This window comes from Coffea eugenioides, chromosome 8 (genome assembly GCF_003713205.1).
Source record: "Coffea eugenioides isolate CCC68of chromosome 8, Ceug_1.0, whole genome shotgun sequence".
In the NCBI taxonomy this organism is placed as follows: Eukaryota; Viridiplantae; Streptophyta; class Magnoliopsida; order Gentianales; family Rubiaceae; genus Coffea; species Coffea eugenioides.
In genome coordinates this window covers 31,029,484-31,046,238 of record NC_040042.1, presented here as the reverse complement: position 1 = coordinate 31,046,238, position 16,755 = coordinate 31,029,484, and the positions used below count along the sequence as shown (strand labels likewise).

At 31.8% G+C, this 16,755-nt stretch overlaps 1 protein-coding gene across 1 annotated transcript; it reads right to left on the bottom strand.

Annotated features, from left to right (window-relative positions):
• Positions 1-4,335: 4,335 nt before the first annotated feature.
• Positions 4,336-15,765, bottom strand: LOC113780521 (copal-8-ol diphosphate hydratase, chloroplastic-like). Its single transcript, XM_027326317.1, has 16 exons — positions 15,669-15,765; positions 13,655-13,701; positions 13,265-13,541; positions 12,875-13,058; positions 10,727-10,941; positions 10,482-10,602; positions 10,189-10,301; positions 9,850-10,076; positions 9,630-9,745; positions 9,167-9,265; positions 8,817-9,059; positions 8,209-8,320; positions 7,930-8,121; positions 5,638-5,838; positions 5,354-5,520; positions 4,336-4,612 (listed from the first exon to the last, which is right to left on the bottom strand). The coding sequence occupies exons 1-16, from the start codon at positions 15,763-15,765 to the stop codon at positions 4,336-4,338; spliced, it is 2,688 nt and encodes an 895-aa protein (XP_027182118.1).
• Between the last annotated feature and the right edge of the window lie 990 nt (positions 15,766-16,755).

Here is a 16,755-nt window from a genome sequence, read left to right as displayed (position 1 = left end):
AAAGATTAACTCATAAAATATAGGTTTCCAATTTCTTGACAACATTTTTGTTTGCTTACCTATCAAAATTATTTAAGTTATGTAGACAAATATTTATTCTATAACTTAAACTATACATTAATTTAGTTTCGACAAAGATCAATATACAAATTTGTCTTTTATATTGAAAAACTACTACGATATTCCATAGCAAAATCCATTAGAAAAATATTGCCATTATGAATAAGCCAGAATAAGTCACTAGAACACATTAAAAGTAAAAGAAAAATAAATTGCAAGTTCATCTAATATCTTTATTTTTTAATTTCTTTTCCAATAGAAAAATGGGTGAGATTATTGCTGAATACTTCCACCTTTCCTTTCCAATAGAAATAACCAACTTTCAAATTCTGATAAAGCATTTTATGTTAAAGTATTAGTACCTCAATTGTGAATCCATCATCAAGTGAAATACTTCTACAAATGAAATAGATATATCAAATACAATCATACAAATCTAAATCAAGATATACCATCTATAAAAGACAGAACAAACTGACTTGAGGCACCAAACTTTCACCAACCACTCTTCTTCAAATCGATCCCATCTGAAATCCAAAATATTCATGAATCAATTTTCAATATTTGAACTTGACTCTATAACATCTGAACATTGACAAAATGTAGAACCTTTCCATAGTATAAGTTTTGGATTTTGCTAAAAAGAATCAAACTTTAAAGTAAAGGTACCTATTTGAAACTTTATAATGCTATCACGTATTCGTCAGATATTCAATTCAGATAATTAGGACTTATTCTCCTTCTTCTTCCTTTTTCTTAAAAGGGTTTATTCTTCTTCTATGGTTCACAGTGTAAAGAATGGCATTACGTAAAATTTTGCATATTAAAGATTTTATCTTTTAAAAAATAGAGAATTCTACATTTTCACTTTTCCCACTTGCAATGTTTTGTTTCTTTCACTTGACTTATAGACACAATTGAGAATTTCAAAACATAACCTGCATCAATTTGCAAAAACACCCATGTGAAAAGTAGATATCACATAAATGTCCAAAAAACCTCCATATATTAGCCATGTTCAATTCAAATAATAAAATTTTCAATTTGTTTTAAAAAGTATTGCGTTAAAATACTTTTGCATGTATAAGCCACTTTCGATAACTAAAAAAAATTAAATACCTTCATGTGAGAAAGCCTACTAATATAAACATGGAACTGACTCTGTATTGATTTTTAGGCATTTATATAGCCAAAATATTATTGAAGTATTACCAAGAAATTTTCCTAAAAATAATATGACTAACAAAATTTTATGCTACTTGTTATTTACTAACTTCTATTTGATTGCCAATGTGACAATTATTTATTTAAGCTATTACTATTTATTTATATTTTTAAGCTACTTATATTAGTATTTCCCACGCATATTAACACAAGATTACTAGAATTATTCTAATAGAGACAATAACAACGATCAACTCTTTGAAAATTGCCAACAAACCCACATTTGCGACACGTAAGTGGACAATTTTGCGGCCTAGAATAGCACAAGGCTCTTTAATGAGAGCAAAAAGCGGATAAGCAGAATGACATGCATGGACGAAGAGATAATAATATTTTATGTCTATCAATAATTCCTCACCAATTATGTAACCAAGAATGACATGATTACTTTTGAGTTGAGCAGGAAAATTCAGTTTATTGTTTTGTTTATCTCTAAATTGGTTTATTGATCAAGGTATTATTTCAAACATAAATACTAAGGTACTTCCAATGTCCAAATTCAGTTGCTACTTCTTGAAACTAACCCATTTAATATCTTCAGTCATGTTTTCCTTAAGGCATTAGGTATTTTTATTCATGTATATAGTATCCTTTTGTCTCCATAATTGCTAAATAAAATTACTGCTTCATTGCTGTGTTTGTTTCTCTTCTAAGTTCATATGATCTCACATGTCTAATATATGTTGGTCTTTATTTGTGACATCAGTTTTTTACATATGCGCGATAAGATACACACTACCTTATATATATCTATGATTTAATTTGTTGTGTAGTAATAATAATTTTAAAAAATTATGGAAAGTATGCCATAGATAATCATAATTCTATGACGTACAAAAAATTCTTAAAGTAAAGCGATATAACAAATGGTGGGGTGCAAATAACAAAATATGAAGTGCAAATAACATTTCCAATATTATATGGTTTAAATAAATATTACTAATTTATGATCACATATGCTGTTGGTATAGATTAAAAATAAATGTTAAAAATGATGGTTGCAATGCAATAGTTATTGTATTTGAAGACACGGCAAATGTCTATGTAGGATGTCTAGCTACAAAATACAAGAAATTGATAGAAAATGTATGCATAAAAAAGCAACAATATTTACTTCATTTATATTTTCATGAATCTTATACAATGCATCCAATATAATTTAACATGATAACACAACATCAAAATAGTACATCGACTTGGCGTTGGTTAAGTACAACGAACCAGAGTACAAATTCTTATTCAAGATGAATCAAAGAGTTGAGTCTATTAATGGAACTGTTAAACTCATTGCCGATGTTATAGAAAAAGTTACTCCAGAGAAAAAAGAGGTCAATGAAACAAAAATGTTGTCTTTAAAAAAATAGATAGCAAATAGATCCATAAAAAGAAAAAAAACAAAACCATGAAGATTTAGAGATCATTGATGATGATGAGAAATTATCAACCTTAAGAAAAAGCCAAAGAACAAAAAGAAGATAGCTCAACGAAAAACTTGAAGACAGTTTTATTCATGCATGTCTAAATTCTTTGAAGTTTTTTTTCATGCACATTTAATCTTTGCAACTAATTCAAATTCTATTCATTACATTACAATACAAAATTCTTCCTTCCAATACTAATAAGAATTTCATCTAGTATAATTAATCTTACATAGCAAATATTATAATGATATGCAACGCATGTGCATTTTACTAGTGCTCTGTATATATTGTTTCTAGACATACTGATACTGGCCTATACTTATCAGGTCTGATCCCAGAAAATTGACCAACTAAAATAATAGGGTTTTTGATAACCTAATAATGACAATAACAAAGTAAATAAATCAAACAGAGAAACACAGAATTTTACGTGGTCTGGTCGAATTGACCTACACCATGAGCAAAAGAGTAGCAGATTTTCTATAATAAAGAGAGAGTACAAAACCTTAGGAAATAATTTCAAGGCTCAAAAGGCACCTAAAACTGAAAATACAAAAGAGTCTAAATAGCACAAAATATTTAACGGCCCAAAGACCCATCACTTGTTCTTCTGATTTGAAAAAGACGACAGGTCATATCCAACTTTAGCTTTCAGACTTATAAGCTATTAAAATTATGTAGTTCGGCCGCACACACTTGGTCTGTCATCTAACCAAAACTCCTCTTAGATTGGGCTGGTGTATTCATAAATTGAGCTGATGCCCTTAACGCACTTAAATTCATTTAAACCCACTATCTTTATAAGAACCGTAAGGCAGATTTCTTTGTAAAATTTTCAATTTAGGATACAAAAACAAACTCAACAATACTAAGTATAGCAACAGTTATAATGTAAATGAAAACTAGGATTGATGAAGTTGTCGTTTCTGCTGTAGACAATCCTGTGCATTGAGGTAGCAATGCATATTAACATCATACGTAGATAATAAATATGAGTGTGTGTTTACATGGTAAATTAAGTGTAAATTTAGTTTGTGCTAGTAAGAAGTCCTTCTTCATCGTTGTTTTCAACAAGATAAAAGTCATCGGATTGATTGATTGATACCAAAAGCTTCCTCTTGCTTTATTAATTGAAAGATAATCCAAATGATGCCAATTGCCCATATCGATTAGAAATCAGATATCTCTTTAGGTCTTAGTAGCAGGGCTCCCTGCTGGGTTTGCTTGAGTGCAGAAGTGTATCCCACATCGAGAGTTTGGGGGGGGTTTGGGGTGGTTTATTAGGGTCCTCAGGAACCACAAGAGTTGCCGGCTTTTGTGGTTTCCTGTGGAGTAACTTTAGTAATCTATCAAAAAAGTCTTCTGGCTTTGGAAAAAAGATTAGAAATCAGATAGAAAAATATTATGTCACTGACAAACATCTTAATAGTTTAATAGTTCACCATAAAAAAGAGAGGTAATTAACTCTTTGTCTCATTTTAGTGGATGAAAATGAAAATGACAAACATCTTTTACGTAGTCCTGTCCTGTACCGATTTGACAACGGAGCATGTTCCTTGAACATATTCCGTGAAAGGTTTTCACTGTCCATGTTTTCGTTTAGCTCATGTCTGGGGGAAGAAGAATATGCTCAAGAATTACTGGAATTACTTGATTCATGATTGATCATTTCCTTCAGGGAGCTAAACTCACTCCTGCAAGAGTGTAGACAATGAGCAATCTTGCTTGTCATCCAAACTACAAAAGATACCCTTTCATAATCTGGGAATCGAGCCCCCCTGGGTTGAAAGTTCGACCCTCCCCGAACAATTGTGTCTTGGGCCTCAACAACAGGCCCAGAGGAGGCCACATCGCCCTCCACCAAAGAGGGACACAAAAACGACTGCATTTCTTTACCAGGTCCAAAACTAAAAAGGAGAATAAATAATAAGGGAAAAAACTAAAAAAAAAAACCGTTACAAAACAAAATGGTTGGTGATTAAATTCTCTCGCCCGAGTGCCAAAAGCCACGAAAGTGATCAGTCTGGTCGAGCAAATCCCAAACAAATCCTCAGTCAATTGTAAATCATTCAAATTTAGTGGATTTGTTTTCAAATTTATTCATGAAAATTTAAATTTTAAATATGAATTTAATATGAAATAGAGATGGGGTAACATAGAAAACAGAGATCAAAAGTAATTTTAACTTTAATGAGATGACAAATATAGGATATCCCAAAATAGAGTGTGTGACACTTTTAGTGGGATGAAAAGAGTAATACCTAACTTCAAAAGCTTATAAGTGTGAAAGCTAAAGTTGAATATGACCTGTCACCTTTTTCTTCATATTATCAGGAAAATTTTCGTTTACTCATTTTCAAACATTTTACCAAACACGACATAAAATCAAAGCACTGCATCTCATTTTAAAAAGCTGCGACTCTTTGGTATGAAATTCTAGCAATTTGTGAAGTACAACACCAATAGAAAGAGAGGTAGTAAAGCCTGACCTATTGTTAGAACTGCCCAACAAAAAAGGAAACGTACTAAATGTGCATTCGTCAAATTAATGTTACCTTAAAAATAAAGGTGTAAGAAGAGAACCAATCAACTTAGAAAAGCCATTTCTTTCTCTTTTTTTTTGGATAAAAAAATTGAAATTTTATTACCTGTCTAACAAATCCGCCATTAGAAATGACACAATAAAGTCTGGAGGATCTTTATTATGACTCCTACTCACCCATGAAGTACTAGATACCTCTAAACAAGTTAAATTCCTCACAATGTCCTCATTTAGAGGGTCTAAACTAGATAAATCAACATCTACACTCAAATTCTTAATTATGAAAGCACAAAAAAAAAAAAAAAAACGTACAATTGGACCAGTCCCGCCAAAAGGAGAAAAATTTTAACTTACGGCTGTTTAATTTTATACTATTGGTTCATGGAGTACTTTAGAAATATGGAAATCAATAGTATCCTTATCACAATACGTTTTGTAAAAGAAAGTCTTTGCCACAGCCAGAAATGTTTGCTTGATATCAGACGGATTGCCTATTGCCGAGTTTTGAAGTACTAATTGAACAAGTGCTTGCATATCTTCTTCTACCTCTAGTCTTTTGAAGCTACCGTTGCTATTTTCAGCATCAATTGCCTGACCAAGTCAAAACACACAAAAGAAAAGAGTAAACAAAATGACGTTGGGAAATTAATCCAAATTTAGGGACCAACATTTCGTAGCCATTTATTATGATGATGCATTTTTCTTTTTTCTAATAGGGACAGATGGGATTTAATAACCTGTCAGTGGACTGGGGAAATAGAACCCACTTGCAGACATAGGAATATTCTATGCTCATGTATGAATATTATAAGCACTTTCTCTTTGATTTCATAGTCAAGTGTTTAAGCCAATAAGGGTTGGCTCAGTTGGCAACACTTGAACACTTTGCTGAAAAGAAGCCTAGGTCCAAAATTTGGTGTCAGTAGTTCCTCATTGGTAGCCAATGCGTAAGAGAATCAAAGTGTAAACCCTCGATGAGACGTGTGACTTGCCTTGACTTTAGAATAGGCAAACCAACCCTTCTCTTAAAACATTTTTCTACCGAGCCAAAAGAGGGTAAAAAAAAACTAACGAATAATGGTCAATGTATGTGTGGCTAGTGCCAGAGGCAGGAGGAGTATTTCGTAAGGTCATTTCCCTAAATTTGAGAAAATACCTGAGGAATATGTACATGGATGAGTAGCTTAGGCTACATGGTTACATGGCTCGTTTATATAGTTCGTGGACCCATTACTGCATGGCTAATTTAGTAAGATAAAACTAGAGGTTTTAATCACCATTCAATTGTATTGACTCATTCAAACTTGTCTATTAATAAGTGGATTTGGATATATAATAAATATTGAATGGTATAAATGGGTAACTCAATTAAACTATTTAATTGGTGTGTAGTGAGTTGATTCATATCACCCATTTGTACCTATATAAAAATAATTGCACATTTAAACTCAATTTTTGGTGGGTGTAATGTCAAACACCAGGCAAAAAAAGTAGAATTTTAAAAGAGTCATAAATGGATAATTGAGTATGCCTGTATCCATTTAATAAGTAAGTATAAATTAGTTGATCTATTTATTAAATAAGTATAATTGGGTCGATTCAATTATACTTACTACCTAATTATGACACACCTAAATCCACTCGAATCATCCATTTTGATACCTCTAGATAAAATCATCTTACACTTTTTTTTGGGTTAAAAAATAAAAAAAGCCACTACAGAAAACCCCCTCGTGATTTGAAAACATACAATCTGATATCTTATGGTTTGAGATAAATTGAAAAGATGACGAAAATTATCAAAACTAACGTGTTTGAGGTACAAGTGCTTATTTGCAACTAGTGTTACCTAAAAACAATTTTTATAACTAATTTATAGTTGATATACCTATTCTACCTCGTACAAGAAAGCTCCACGTGATTAACCCAACCTATAGAAAAGCCTCGTATAATTTCAAAACATACAAACTGGATTTGATATGAAACTTTTAGGAAATATATTGAAAACGGAGTAATGCTTCTTGAGAGAAATCAACCACCTATCTTATGCACACTACTTTTACGGCATGGTAAAAGTTTTAAATTTGACTTTTTTCTATTATAATATTATCTTAGAAGGTCTTTTTTTAAGAATTTAAAGTAAGAATTTCAATATTTTTTCTTTGTACAATGTGAAGAAAAATTTTGCAAAATAGTTGCTTATATCTTTCTTAAACTCTTGAGTGGGGAGCAGAACTAGGCCTCACAATACTTGTATAAGATTTGTAAGTATTCACAAAAAGCGAAAGTAAAATTGTCAAGATCGAAAAAACCATCAAAATGATTATTGTACTTTACTTGTGCAACGGATGATTATGGGTTTTTTTATTTGTGATCATGGAGTTACAGATATTAACCAAACTAGAACAACTGTTTTATGTGTCAAAGTTGTGAATATTATATTTTTTGAAATCACAAGGGATTTTCCTATAAGTTGACTTAACCACATGAGGCTTTTCATCTACCCACATTAATTTTAACATTTGCGTTGCCTTTTCAGTTTAGTTCAAACTACAAGACGTCAAATTTTATGATTTAAAACAATAGAGAACTTTCTTGTATATTCATTTAACCACAGTGGCTTTTATGTATTTTTAACCTTTTTTTTGGGTATGTAGAACTAGCCTAAATTTCAATACTAACCTTTCTGCTCTTTGATTCATGAAGTTGGTGGCAAATTTTGTTGATGAGTTTAGACAACCGGTAATGCTCCAGCTGGGCTGCTGTGTGATCTGAAGTAATACGACCAGCACAAAGATTTATTGTGCGCACAAGGAGTTCTGCTTCCTCTCCCCACTGAAACTTCTCAGTGTTTGTCATCAACCAACTTTCCCACTGTACAAATTAGGTAAAATAGATTTACAAGAAAACTGAGATAAAAAAAAGAAAAAGCAAAGCATGAAAAGATGATGGTAAACTCACAGCTTCAAATAATTGTTGTCTGATGTCTTTCCCTAGCTCTTGTGCTGTATCTGTGGACAGCTGGTGCAGAAACTCTAGCAAATTGCTTAGAAGTCGTTGATCTACCTCAGATCTGAAAGAAATTTAAACGACAATTAGTTATGGTGTGCCTCTCTCCATCATGAACAGATGCTTTTTGAATCAACAAATCCAAAAAAAAAAATTTAATTACAAATTCTGTTCAAAAGAATACAGGACTAAATAATAAAGTTTTTAATTTCTATTTTGTACAAAAAGTTGGAAGAGTTTTATTCCATGCAAATCATTTTCAACAATGGAACAATATTCATGTCAAATTTTATTAGCATCATAAAAGTTGCAAAAAGATTATGGACTAATCTTGCATACATTGACAGTGTACACATTATCGCCATTAAATATATGACAGCTAATTTGAATTTGAATTTTAAATCCAAAAATTACATACGTGTTATGTACCTAATGGTGATAGTGTATATATTATCAGTGTATATAAAATTCACTCAAATGTTGTTGATTGACAATAATGAATGTAGATTAAATACAATAGTTGTAATGAAAAATAATTAAGCAAGTAAACTTTAAATTACCTGCATCCTGTCATTGTGCCTCGAGTATGGCTTTTAAATCCCATTAAAAACATTTTCTTTTTGTCGAAAGATGTGGCATTGAAATAAAATTTGATCATCTCACAAAAAATTAACGATTTTGTCCATGCTATTCGCTCCTTCGATCTTTCTGGCTCAAATATGCTCGCCATAGCAACAAAAAAAGCATGCTTAAGGAATTGTATGCTTATCCCATGATCGACAAGATTGCATTTCTTGTACCACCTAATAATGGGAAAAGGGCAGTGAGTTAAGAGTAATTATAAAACAAAAATGAAACCAACAAAAAAAAGACTTAAATGGAAGGCTGAATATTTTTTTAGGGCATATACTGTTGAATATCAGTCCATTGATTGAGGTGCTGAAGCTGGCATTTGTTGTAATCTCCTTTTGCCAGTTCAAGATATACATTATTGCTGATTTCAGGCATCCTAAACAGTTGTAGGAAAGCTCGTGTTAGTTTCATTTCAAGCTCTATAAATCTTTGACAAGTCACAATAAGATGTTATCCAAGACATCAATAATTCGGATTGTAGAAGATAACTCGTAATAAATTCGCAAAACCTTAAGATTTTTTTTCTTTCAAAAATAAAGGCAGTCCTAATTAATGTTAGATAAATACTTAAATGCTTTTTTTAAACCTCCACATCCTTTGCTTTTTTTTTTCCTTCGTTTTTTTGAGACTTAGATTCACTAATTGCGAAGATAGCGATAACTTTTCACTATTAACCAACAAAATGAAAAATCAAGAGAAAAAAAATATAACAAATTAAGATGACGTTTAAGGAAAGGCACCTGTATAGTGTTTTAGCGATCCATACATCATCTGCACCACCATATTGTTCCACATAGAACCTAGTCTCAATGCGAGGTAAGCTGGCATACCATGGCACTTCCAATGCATATCTTACCTATGATTTCATAGACCATTTTTCTTTTTTTTTTTGTTATTAAAATAACCAAATAAATAAATGCCAAATACTTTTTTTTAACTATTTAGAGATACATTTATTACCTCGCTCGGAATATCTTTGGCAATTATCCATTTATCTAGATAATTACCGCAAGCAAGCCAATTTTGTAAAAAGTTGTAGGCAAACTCTCTAGCCTCTCCAAGAATCTTTTCTCCTGGAAAAAGAACCTGAGAAGCCCTATAAAAGTTGAATATTGGGGTTGCTGCCTCTATCATTTGACCAGGATAACAAGAAAACTTGTCATCCTTTTTGAAGTTCTTGAACACCTCTGTGAAACAACCACTAATTTTTAATAATGCCAGTTGTGGATTTCAGACTTGCTCCAAAAAAATAAAGGAAAAAAAAATAGATTTTGCTGTTGTCCTTGGATTTTAACTCACCAGGGCTCATGTCATATCCATGTAGTCTAAGGAGTCTGAAACCCATGGATGTGTCATCAATATCGCTAAAATTTGTGCCCCTCCCACTGAAAATTCCATCTTCAGTCCAACATCTGAAATGTTCATATAGGGGATTCCAAATTAAGTACATAGGTATTGCAACACAAGAAAATATTGCTTTCGGAAAACAATTATGAGAAAGCATTTAAAGAAATGAAAAACAATTATGATAAAACATTTCCTTGGAAATGAATAGAGATAAATACTGTGAAATCTTAATTTGATTCATTCACCTATAAACGTGATTTAAGCATTCATCGATCTCTGACATGAAATAACGAGAAATTCCTAGTCGTTTCAGCCGATCCACTGCAAATAGTCGGGCATATAGGTCTACTGGATAACATGGCGGTGCTGAAGCGCAAAATTTTCAAGTATTAAAATTAAAATAAAGAAAGAAAAATGTAAAATCAATTAGTTGTCTCTTTATATTATACCTCTTAGATATTCAAATTAGAAAAAGAGAAAAATGGTGTACCTCCTCCATTGAAATTTTGAGTGACTTCCGTAATAAAATTGAGACACTGCTCATCTTTGGTCTCTATGAATGCAAAAGCAGTGGAGGCTGGAGATGTCAAGAATGACCCGTTATGACATTTTAGCTTCAGCACCTTGTCCCAGTTTAAATCTGAAAATCCTTCCAAGCTATAAAGTAGGGAAGTTGGAAGTGCATGCATCAAATCTTTCGGTATCCTATAAATTCATGATATATAACAATAGCAGTTAGTGTGTAATTTCAATATTGAATGTTTAAATGAATATATTGATTGTTGTTTGAAAGAATTGTAGTTTTGGTCCTTAATATTTGACCCGTGTGCTACATCGGTCCTAATGGCTTGTGTAAAGAAAATTTGGTCCCTAAAGTTTTTGATTTTGGGCATATTCAGGATAACTAATGGAAATTCAAAAATGACTAATGGTCAACGTCAAATTACTGTTAGTCAACAACTTTCAATTTGTGTTTTGGTCCCTTGTAATTTGATTTGAATCATTACATTCTCTTAAAGTTTAAATAATAATATTAAGGGTTTTAAGATGAAATGAGATGCAAATTAGAATGAAATTATATTAAATAGGTAATAATAATCTAAATAAATTTATTTTTTCTTTATTTTATTTTTATTTAATTTATTCATGCCACAAATATCTTATATGACCTACCATGTGAATGCACACACTAACAACTATTGCCTCATCTTGCATTTATAAACTTTTACTATTTAACTTTATCTTTCCAAAATTTTAACAATTGAACTACATCTTAATTGGAAACTCATTAGACAAATTCTTTTTTATTTAATTGCATTTCAATAGGTAATCAATCGAGTTTAAAATCAATTTGGGTTTCAATAATTATTTGAATCATTAAATGATTATCAAGTACATGGATATGAAAATAAATGTTTTAAAACTATAGTAATAGAATGTTATATTTTAATTGGTAGGAAACCCACAAAAAAAAGAAAACAATATTCTTTTCCAAAAAATCGTAAAAGCAGTTCAAATTAGAAATGGTAATAGGGCGGGTGACCCGTCCCCCACCCCACCCCATATCCCTACATGTGCCCTTGTGGTTGTGTAATTATATTTTTTTATTTTTATTTTGGCATTATTTTTTATATATATAACACCAATAACAACATTGTAAATCATTTTTTTAGATTCTTAGCTAAATATTCAATGTAAAATCAAAGTTAAAATTACTTTGATCTTTTTAAATTTATTTATCTACTTTTGATAACAAATCTAAACTTATAATCATCATATTTGTTTAAAAGAACTTACAATATATAAAAGAAATTGAAGTAAACTAAAAGTAACCAAATAATCATTTTTATCATACAAATTATTATTATTATTATATATATATTGATTTTTTAAACTTTAACAGGGGATAGGGCAAGGGTATCCTCACCTATCCCCCACCATATTTAAAATGGGGGGAGAAAAATCCCCCCTTCCCTGCCCCGAACCTACCTCACCCCATAACTCTCGCAGGCACCTACCTCCGTTGCCATTCTTGCTTCAAATTGGTATTTACCTTCACTAATTTTTATAACCACAATGATTAACTACAAGAATTTGAAACTAACATGCACAACATATACAAGAGGCTATGTAGCAATAATTGTATTAAACTTGAGACTAACCATGTAAAAGAGAATAAGTAGATGAGATATTAATGGTATAATCAAATAAAATAAAAAGTAAAAAAAGAAGAAATTTGGATTTAATTAGAATTCTTATTATCCACTTAACACAATTTCATTCTAATTTGCAATTATTTAATTTTAAAAGACTTAATGTCACTATTTAAAATTTAGGAGAATATAATAATTCAAAATCAAAATATTAGGAACCAAAAGTGCAAATTAAAAGTTGTTGACCAATGAAATCCGATGTTAACCATTACTCGTTCTTTCATTAGTTGTCCTAAATGTGTCTAAATCGTAAAGTTTAGGGACCAAATTTGATTTAGACAAAATACTAGGGACCAATTTAGCACGTAGACCATACATTAGAACCAAAACTACAATTTTTTCTTTTATTTTTTTTCCATTAGGGTCACAGGTTATAGCTTCTCCTACTTGCGCAAACTAAACTTTTTTTGGAGCGATTACTGCACCTTTCAAGCTTGAGATCTCTTGCTGCACATATTTCTTTCACGAATGGCGTATCTGAGGGAATTTCAATGCCCAAATTTCGGGCTCGCTCGAGAAGGGCAGGAAATATAACTTCAAACCCACAAATCATGCTCTCCACATTTTGGAGCTTACACATATCCAATAGTGTCTTGATGATTGCAATTCCTAAGTCGTACAATGTAATGGCATAAAATGTTAGAGTTTAAACGCATGCACCTTCAAAAGGAACAAGGATATTTACAATTGTTTAATCACGATTTTATCCCGCAATGTATGCACTAAAACAACGAGTATAAGTTATAATATTTTTCGAGAATTCAGTTTTAGCTAAGGTTTTTCTCAGGTTCCAATGCTAACTCTTTGGTGCGTACCTTCAGCAATCTTGTCCTCATGAGTCGTCCATGATTTCAAAGCAATTACACAAGCCAGTGTGTTGAGTAACCTATCATATGGACAAAAATGGGCTTCACCCCATGAGCCATCCGGAAGTTGGTTGTCTATAATCCATTGGAGGCTTGATGGAAATTGAGGATTATCACTTCCATTAACATCTTCAATAAGTGCAATCCATGCTGTGTCGTATGCTGAGATGGTAATCCGTCCATCATCCATGGTTCTTAACAATCGCTTGATATAAGAGATGGAATCCTGTATCATGCATAGAAATTAAAGAAATTTAGCAATGGAGATTATATGTTTAATGTCGATAGGTGTAAATTTGTTGCTCCAACGAAATAAGACTAAATTATTAATTATCCTACCTCGTGATCATTGCCTCTGATGCCATCATCTTCATGTGTTTGCTTGACTACGGTGTAATTTACACAGATTAGTACACAATATTGACCAAAAGGCAGTTTAGTTTTCCAAAATCTTTTGCCATATGTTTGAGGAAAATATTCAAGTAGAACCTATCTACGGGCTCCTTGCAGATCATGTGATATGTTCAGAACTACAAGATATCGGGATATTTTGTTGAGTTTCACAAGCAAACCTGGGATTTGAGCAACGCGTAGAGGTTTGCAAATTACATGGTAATTCTTGAGCAACTCTTTTGGATTAAAAGCCCGAGCTCCTAGCATAACACCTGCAGCTGAGGAGTTAGAAATCGGCCAGTTAAGGGTTTTTAGTGTTAGATCCAAACGCAGAACAAATGACTATTGAAACATCAAATATTCAATAATTTAATAATAAACAAGCCATAAGCATGAAAGATAAGTTACATACAAGATTTAATATGATTTGACTTCATAATTGAGGTTATGTCCAGGATGGATGTTAATAAATATGGATGGATGTTAATAAACTTAAACCAGGTATCATGTCAATGAAACTGATACCGAACTCAACATGCAGTGGACGAAAAGGCCACTCATCATTTCAAGTTTATTTGCGAGCCTTGGGAAATGATTGCTCAAATTTGTTCCCTCGTGAATAAAATAAGAGAAATTAAAATCTTTTTAATAGTCGAAGGAACCCTTGAAGGAGCTATAGCAGAGAATTAGAATGTTTGACATTACAGTCTTCCTTTTAGAAAATTTCCATGGTGGAGTTTTTTTTTTTATTTAATCCTTCCACCCTAACTATCAGACATAAAATTCGAATATTAAAATTTCCATAATGGAGTTGATGGAAGGAATGTATATATCCAAATAATAGTACTCAACAAAATTTTGAATATTCTTTTCATTCCAACTCTAGTATGTCTGTTTTGGTTTAGATCTACTCCCATTTCCTTAAATGAAAGAAAAAATAAAATTCTTTGAATTGTTAATTTCCCTTCAATTGATAGTCCCAAACTTTTTGGGATCACTGCCTGTCCCACTTTCGCTGTGATACTACTATGCAGTGTTTTAAAAGGCGGCACATCGATATATATATATATCTAGGTGGGGACAAAATCCCAAGAGCGTGGGGCAGTTAATCCGGTTATTTTGATTTTTTAATATTTATAAATAAAAATATGTATGATGTAATACTAAAATATCATAGAGAAATAGAATAATAATCAATAGATACAACATACTCGCTATCACATGAAATATCTGTCAAACTGGTATAAAAAAAAAATCATCCATCAAAGCATTCCTTAAGTATATCTAAAGTATTCAAATCTTAAAGTACAACTCTCTATCTTTCACTTTTTATGATAGAATCAATACTTATTCCAATTATTATTCTACAAATACCAAAAAAAAAAGAAAAAGAAAGAAAATAATTGCACAAACTTGACCAAAAGTCAAAGAAGGAAATATTGTGAATATTATACCATAACTCACACTGCTTGAAATATTTACTTTAATGAAAACAAGTCTTATTCTTTCGTTATTTAAAGAAAAAAATAGTTGGCTTGGTAAAATTGTGGCCAAGTCAAATTGTAACTTATATTTGTAAATAAGGAATTGATATTCGTACTCCCATTTTAGCCTCTTGCACTCAAATAACATGTTTTCAAAGGGTGCAAGAGGGAAGCGCAAACATCACTTCCCTTGTGAATGCTAATCATTTGTGATGATAGCGTCTGATTTTGAAATAAGAAACTTTGAGGCAAAAATGGGCGCTTCAACGACGCATAAAGCATAGGGCCCAACTGTAAGGGAGGACGCGCTTCAAAAATACCAACCATCCACCTAATTGACCGATGGACAGTTTGCCTCAAATTAATACATTCTTTATGAAAAAATTTGCAAATGAAAACAGCAACTAAATCAAGAGCAACTACATCATGCTAAAAGAAAAGACTAAAAATAGAGAGGGGATTGGAGACCAACTTACGGGTTCCAACTGAATCAAATCTTGAAAAGGCATGAAGAGTCGGGTTGCGAGCAAGTGAAGAAGAAGAAGTCCACTGGAGAGAGGCTAGAGTCCACATTTTTTGCTACAAATTTATTTGATAAATTTGTTACAAAGGGAACAGCTAAAGAGTGAAACAAAATTAGCCAGGGAGAAAGTAAATAGGAGAAGTACTCCAGTAATATTTAAGCTCTTGATTCATGTTGAGGAGCTCTAGTAATTGTACTTTATATTGGTTGAATCATGATTTATTTTTGTTAGTCAAAGTGTCACGTGTATTGAAATGGCGAGCTTTCCATGTACATCAGAAAATTATGCATCCTTCTTGCCAACAATTAAAACAGGGACGATGAGGAGTCGATTCATATGTGATATGCCCAGGTCAGAATTTCCCACGCAACTTGCCTTGTATGATAAAAACACTTTCAAGTTTTTTCTTTTTTATTTTTGATAGAAAACAATAACGGTTTTATTAATTAGATTGTAAGAATTAGTGCAACACCATTTGATAAAAACACTTTCTAGTTCATCACAATCATAAAATGGACAAGAACACCAATCATTTAGGAAACATAAATTTATCAAAGATTTAGTTCTTGATTGTCGTACTTGTTGAAATCAATTATCAGTGAAATTGAATGCTTGAACATTGGGACAAACTTGACCACGTAAAACATTGAATGAAGACTCACGCACCCTTAGGATTCAAACAAATTTTGTTTTCAGATAAAAGTTTAGATGAGTTTGATTCCAGTTCTCGCTACAAGTCAGAGCATGCTTCTGGAACTATAGGTCACTTATAAGAATTTTTACAGATCGTTCGTCAATAAAACCTTCATATCAGTAGCAGAGTTTGATCAAGCTAAAACTTGACAATGCATCAAAAAGGACAATTAAATAGTCAGAGCAAAAGATGTGCGTGTGACTACAAATAACATGATTGCTCCTTTTAATTTAAGAAAAAGTTCCTTTTTAGCTTAGAAAAGATGGTATTTATTAAGAAGTAGTGAAAAGGGAAAGGATATTTGAATCTTGAACTTTTAATTTTCGAAACGAACCTAAACCTTAG